Below are 7,123 nucleotides of genomic sequence, written 5' to 3'. Positions count from 1 at the left end.
GGGGGGGGGGGGGGGGTTGCTTGCTTTTCTTTGGTTTGGGATTGTTCCTTGGTGTCAACCATCATTTTTGTTTCAGGTTATTTGGGAATAGCGGTGCTTGCAGCGCTTGCGGACAGTCAATTCCTGCGAGTGAGCTCGTCATGAGGGCGCAAGGCAATGTGTATCATCTTAAGGTAGCATATGCACTTCTCTTTTTAAAAACTCATACCTTTTCTACATGGGGACAAAGCATTTCTCCTTAGTATGAACTCTGTTTTCTCAAGCTGCAGACACTGAAAGGAATGATTGACACTGCAGCAAGGCAATGAGGGTGCACATGCCACACACACCACACTCCCATGCAGGGCATAAGCACATGTATGTGTCCCTTTCCCCCTTAGCCTGATCCACTTTATTGTGTTTTGCCTTACTATTTTCTGGAATCATGTCAAAGGAAGAAAAACATGAAAGCCTAAGTAGCTCTGTACCTGACAGATACCTGCTTAAAAACAGGTTGTAAACTTGTGACCAAAAAAGAGACTTAATTTGTACTTGTTTTCAGCGGGTTTGTTTTCCCTTTCAGTGTTTTACATGCTCTACCTGCCGGAATCGCCTGGTCCCGGGAGATCGGTTTCACTACATCAATGGCAGTTTATTTTGTGAACATGATAGACCTACAGCTCTCATCAATGGCCATTTGAATTCACTTCAGAGCAATCCACTACTGCCAGACCAGAAGGTGAATACCCAGCAATTACTAATAAGCTTTATTAGAGCAGGTTGGAAGGTTCAGCCTCTTAACCTAGCCAAGCAGTGTTCCTGGGGGTTGTGTTTTGGTGTGCTCTTTTAAAGAAATGCAGACTTTCTATTCGTGCTATTATATGTAGTGAATAGATATAGGATAGCCAATCAAATTGTGAATCCTTCACAATTTCCAAAAAAAAAATCTTGACTGGGTTTTATCTGTAGTTTCGCCCCTGTTGAACATAGATTATATTGCATGCGATATCAAACAAAACATACAACTTCCATATAACCAGTTGTTTATTCCTTTTGAGAATTTTGAAATTGAAAAACAATTGATAAGTTTTTGCGGGAGGAAAATTTGGACATCTGTGGTAGGAAAAGAGAAGAAAGGTCTTTGTCATAAAAGAATGATTTCTACATTAGTAATAGCAATCTGGACACTGGGCTTTCAAACCCAATTTGTGGTGTATTTATTTTTAGAAGAGCAGTTTTACAGAACATTTCAATAATTCCAGAGGAACGCATTTCTGTTGATTGGTCGTTCCTTAAAATTTGAATAAGTTATGACTTTTAAAACAAAGTTCTTGCTCTTGCTGACCACTCTGTGCCACTAATAGTTCCATTAAAGATTATGTATCTTGATTCTTGATCCTCAACTTGCAAGCTCATAGACTGGAGTAAGAAATGAGAAAATTATACAAATATTCAAATCATGCAGCATTAGAAGATGCTTCAGAAGGAAAATTGGTGATCAACAGTTGTCCAGTATCCCTAGTACTGGATAGTTTTAGATCTATTTTAATCTCCTTAATAAGTCCTATAGCTATGCAAGTGAGTGCATTTTGATAACTGCTGTGCCTAATTTGTAACAATTACTGTCAACCTTCAGTTAAGAGACTGTTCATTCCACACTGGCCCAGAAAAGAGTGAAATGTATGACTCGTGTGCATAATTTTATTCACATCATATTTCATACTGATTATGTATTGATGACATTGATTCATTTACTCTTTACAGCGCCACTTGCATGGATATTAAATCTTATTGACCACAGATGAATTTTAATTTCAGATTGGTGATAGATTTTTCCATCAGCTCTGATAGTATGTTTGACTTTTTCATCATTAACCCAGGCAATCACACAGCACTGAGTTATTGCATTGAAACAAAAAGTGCACACTTCACTTGGTAATTCTTTATGGATTTACAATAGGAACTTCATTAATGTCTGTTGTAAGGATCACAAAAAAACAACATTTGTCTGCAAATAGGAATTTAAGCAAGCTTCAAAAGTCCTGGGGAAAATATTACGCTTCTTTGTCGTCTGTAATGCATTTTCTTAATGCTCTGTGTGGGGAAAATGACAAATATTGAAAACTTAGCCATTTAAAATTACACTGCTATATTGAATGCTCGTATTTATCTTTTTCCCTTGCTCAAGTTTATGGGGTAATTTTTAATGTATTCTTTATTTAGTGTTAATCATATGAAATTATGTGTAGCTTTATTTGTTTAATTTACTAATATGAGAAGCTACATAGAATAGCCATTTTAAAAATAAAAAATCTTATTTTTTATTGCAAATTAACCAGTCACCTCTGATGGGGTATTAAAGTTTCTTTAAGGAGCGCTCGTACGTATGAATACTTACAGATTTTTATGGTTTGAATTTGAAAGAAGTGAAAATACAGGACAGAGTCAGGAACAGTGAATGGATAACAAATACTTTGAGATACTAATTTTGAAATAGAAGCAAAGCTATTTGTAGTTATACTTGGTAACAAAAACCGACAAAAGTGTTAGGAATAAAATGGTGGATCTCTTCTCTACTCCCCTCCTTTTTAATGGAAAAGCCTAATCCCCCTCCAAGTTGTCTCTAACTTGTTATCTTGCTGGTTTTATACCATTTCTTTCGTGACTTAGTGAAGTATAAAAAATGATTGTTATAGCTCACCAACATGCATGGTGAGAATTGAAGGATGGAGAGGTGAAATAGAAAATGAAGCCGATTATGAAGCACTGAATGTAGGCAATAGCAATATTAGCTAGGGACTGAGTGCCAAGGACACCCAAGAAATACAAGCAGGGTTGCAGTGCCATCTTATTGAGTACAAGATGATGTAAATTTAGAGGGGCTAGGAAGGGAAACTAGAGAAAAATCTGGCTTACGTGTTTACAAGATTATGTGTATTGTTCATAGGAATCTTCTGCTTTCTATTCCTCTCTCAGGATGGGAGAGGTAGACTGTTCATTTTGGGACACAAAATATAGTTTAAGCAATGAATAAGGGCCTGCTAGTATATATTTTTTTTAATGTTGGAAGCCAAAAAAAAAGAGAGACAGGTGGCTTTCAAAATTTAATAGCTCTTAAAAGGCATAAGGAAATATAACTTAAGGAAATGTTCTTGTCAGACATTGGTGAGAAGCTGTGTTTTGGGGGTGATGTTAATTAAGAACATTTCCCTGTTGACATAAATGTCTCACATTTTTGCCCTTGGTGCTCCGCTCACCATGAGCACAGTCAATTCACAAGGTAGTTTTTGTAAATAAAGGTTTTGGGCAAGCTGAACATGGTCCAGAGAGATATTAATGAGAGGGCAAGAGGGAAGAGTTAATGAAAACACACTTCCTGGTGGAACATAAACTGATTTTTGGACCTGGAGAATGCTTTAAAATTATTTTCTCAAAACCCTGTGGCGTTTCCTTTCTGGAGGAGATGAGATGGGAAGAAATGACAAATAGCTCCATTTTATTATTTTCTTTTCTCTTGTTCTCCATATTTGGGGTAGGGAAAATTGGTTTTTATTTTGGTGGTTTTCCTTCTGTTCTGAGAATCAATTATATTTTTAGTGCTTGATAGCATAGTAAATATACTCAAGCATCCTCTGGCTTAAGAATAATGAGTTGATTATTAGTACATCCCTTTTTTAAAGGCAGTTAATTGTATGGAAAGCCCCCATCAAATTGTTCCTTCAAACTTTTATTCTCCTGAAATTTGTTTCTAGCTTTGCAAGTATATATAGTTTAGTTGTTGTTCTGCATCATTGGCTTTTGTATATTCTGAGGAAAAAAAAAATTAGGCTTTTCAATCATGTAATGATCGAAATCTCAGATTTCAGACTGAAATGTGAGACCACTAGTATTTGAGGATCTACAAAATTTTATAGCCTGTATCATTTAAAGGGCACTTGGTTACCTCAGAAGAATGTTGCTTTCTAGAATGTTATGAAAATCAGGAATTGTGGCTAATGTTTTCTTTAGTAAATTGCTGCCTGCTCTGGAATTTTTTCGTCCATTCAAAAGTGTAACTGGGCCACCTAGAATTATCTGTGCTTTTCAGTAAAATAAGAGTTAGATCACGCCTCTTTAGTCAGAGGAAAATTTAGTGAGCCTTCTAGTTTACATATCACTTCACTGTTCCCCCATAGTTACATAATTGGTGTTGTGTGTGTCCATCGTAGAGGACATTTGATGCTCATTTATTAAATATGCTTGCTGGCTGCTGCCGCATCTTTGTTCTGGACAGACAAATTACCTTTCTCACACTGAGCTTCCACTCTGGGGAATTAAGCCTCCACCACTTTAATTAGCTTGGAAGTGGGGGGTTGCAGTTCCTAATAGACTTCAGGCTTTTAGTAAGTTAGGGAAAGGGTGAAACGAGAACTTCCTGGGAAGCTCAAAATGTCATTTAAAAACCATAAAAACCTTATATATATTATTTCATTTTCATAATTGCAAGCAGATTGTATTTGACGACTATGGATTGCCATTTCTAACTTCAGATGTTGAAGTTAGACTTGCGTGGAACTATATTCTTTAATTTCTCACGCATCATTAAGATATTACATATATTGATTCACATATTTACAATATTAATGTAACATTAAGTGACAGAGCAGAATGGAAATATTAAATGAAAAATAATACCTGACTATTTGGACATATAACTTTTCACACACACATATATACACTCACACTCGTACACCTCTGTAGGTAAAGGCTAGTATGTCACGAGGAGGTAACAGAATAATAATGATACTGCCAATGTTTATTCAGCTTTCATTTAAAGATGAGGAAACTGAGAGACACACACAGTCTCAGTACTTGCAACAAGTGAGCATGTTAACCCAAAACTTTCTGTGTAGGGACTTGGCTCTGAATTCCTCATGATTAAAAAAAGCCCCAAGATTCCAGGACTAGGTAATAAATTCTTTTTGGAGAGAAATTTGCTTTAACAGAGTTTAAGTAATTCATTGTAGAACTGTACACCAAAAACTTTCTCAAAGTCCATTGACTGTCTCATTTTCTCTGCTAGTAAAACTGCAGAAAATGTTATGCTTTAGTTCTTCACTGCCGGAGTAAGTAGTATAGAAAGGCTCTATCAAGTCACAGTTGGAAAGTAATCTAATAAAAAAAGATTAGTGAATGTAGAAAAGACAAAAGCAGTCGTGTTTGAGTTTAATATCTCTCAAATTTAGCATTTTAGCTAAGATGCCCGTTTTTATTTCTTGCAGGTCTGCTAAAAGGTCAGAGTAATGCAGAATGCGTGCCTTCATCTCAGATTTTGTTCATCACAGGTGGATCCCATGTGTCTTCAGTAGACAAGTCACCTTTGTAGCTAGCACCAGTGCCAGCTCCATGCCATTGCACCTTCTTTAGTCTTGATTGCCCTTCCCGCATTTATTGGTGTATTAAAATGACTGAATATGAACATTAAGGACTCCATGAACCTGGGCTAATGGGAGACTGTAGAGAAAATGAAAAAAGATCCACCGGAGGACATCTTTGGGGGGGGAGGGAGCTTGGGGGGAGGGAAATGACTAATGAAGCTAATTAAAAGAAGCATTCAAATCTGCTTTCTACCCTCATTAACAATTAGCAGGGCACTGGCCAGAGTTTGTACCCTGTGTTTTACCTTAACAACATTCTATTTGCTCTTTGTATATTTAAGTGTTGTAAGGAAACGTGTTTCAATCAAAACTGAACATGAGATAAGGAAAGAGATGTGGCTTTTGTGATAATTCTATCACAAACACTTTTATTGTATCTCTGTAAAATACAATGTATGTATGCATGTAAGTGTTTTTGTCCTAATGTTGCTACTCCCATGGCAAAGATTTAAAAAAAAAAAAAAAAAAAAAAANGTTGGATTCTTCAGCTATTTTGTTGATTCTTTTTTCTCACTAGGAAAACCTTGGGTGCTGACAAAAGGCATGTTAAAGTATATGGCACAACCATCTTGTTCTGTATTTAGTTTTATAGCTTTTTTTTTTTTTTTTTTAAGCTTTCAAAATACTTTTATTGTATACAAGTTGTGCCAGTAACCAGAAAATGGGGGTAGAGAGAAGGGAGGACTTTCTCAACTCATGTTGCAAGATTAGTTTAATTCTGATTTCAGAGCCAGAAAAAAATGAAGAAAATAAAATTATATGCCCATTTTGTTTGTGAATATGATGCAAAGTTCACATAGCATTAAAATAATACAGCAGGAATAAACAGATTGATCCCAGTAATGCAAAGACCACTCAACATTAAAAAAATCCTAAATTAAAACAGCATTTCTAAACCACACCTATGTGTATTTGATGTTCCATTAGCTTAGGGCCCTACAACTCTTGTGTAGGATCATCGATGGGGAAAGCAGCCGTTTCCTGGTGAGCTTTTAGACTCCTGTGGTCTGCTGTGAGTGAGAGTTGTTTATTTTGTTTTACTCTTACACTCCTCCACTGACTCTGCCTTTCCATATGTTTGTTGGGCGAGGATTCTAATTTCATTTAGTGGTAGTCTTGAGACAGTGGCTGGGCTGGGCCGGGCCAGAGAGTCTCTACAGCAGCTGAGATGTGCCCTGAGGGGTCCAGGACTCAGCCTCCTGGTCTTGGAATAAGGAAAAACCAAAGAGGCCTGGGTACCCACCGGCCCTGCACCACCAGGCTCATTGCATGTAAGCAAATCTCAACTACAGCTTCTGCACAGGCTAATACAACCAGGTGTGTTTATATGTCTACTTTCCTTTTTACAAAAATGGCATTTTATTTTGCTCTAGAAAAAACCCTCATCCAAACCATCTGATACTAGGAGTAGATAGAATGGAGATGTCTAGCTCCGCACACCTCAGCTAAACCATCCGTTTTCCTTTCCTTTGAGAACTTCTGTGCTCACTTCCTGCTTTCAGAGAGTTCCAGGATGGAGGAAAAATTAGTTGCTCAAACTGCAAGCCTCCTATAAACCTCCTGTAGGAGAGTTTAAAAGCAGAGAGTTAAAGTGAATTGTTTTGTCAGAGCTTTATAAAAAGAAAATGCAGGGGGAAAAAAATTACATGCATAACAATATCTGTTTAACTTACACCCTTTGGGGAATTTCTCCAAACTTGATCTGGTTATATGTCTTTTTTTCTTAC

The 7,123-nt window shown here is 36.8% G+C and overlaps 1 protein-coding gene across 3 annotated transcripts in view; it reads left to right on the top strand.

Annotated features, from left to right (window-relative positions):
• The window catches only part of Lmo4 (LIM domain only 4), a 30,685-nt gene extending 24,880 nt beyond the window's left edge, over nt 1-5,805 (top strand). For all 3 annotated transcript variants that reach the window (XM_015504725.2, XM_048814971.1, XM_015504724.2), the window contains exons 3-5: nt 77-173; nt 563-718; nt 5,241-5,805. In XM_015504725.2, the coding sequence (XP_015360211.1) occupies nt 77-173; nt 563-718; nt 5,241-5,249 (262 nt within the window). In that variant the 3' untranslated portion in view covers nt 5,250-5,805. The remainder of the gene's footprint in view (nt 1-76; nt 174-562; nt 719-5,240) is intronic.
• Nucleotides 5,806-7,123: the final 1,318 nt, after the last annotated feature.

The sequence above is a fragment of the Marmota marmota genome, unplaced genomic scaffold, assembly GCF_001458135.2.
Source record: "Marmota marmota marmota unplaced genomic scaffold, marMar, whole genome shotgun sequence".
NCBI classification, from domain to species: Eukaryota; Metazoa; Chordata; class Mammalia; order Rodentia; family Sciuridae; genus Marmota; species Marmota marmota.
This window is presented reverse-complemented; position numbering and strand designations above follow the sequence as displayed.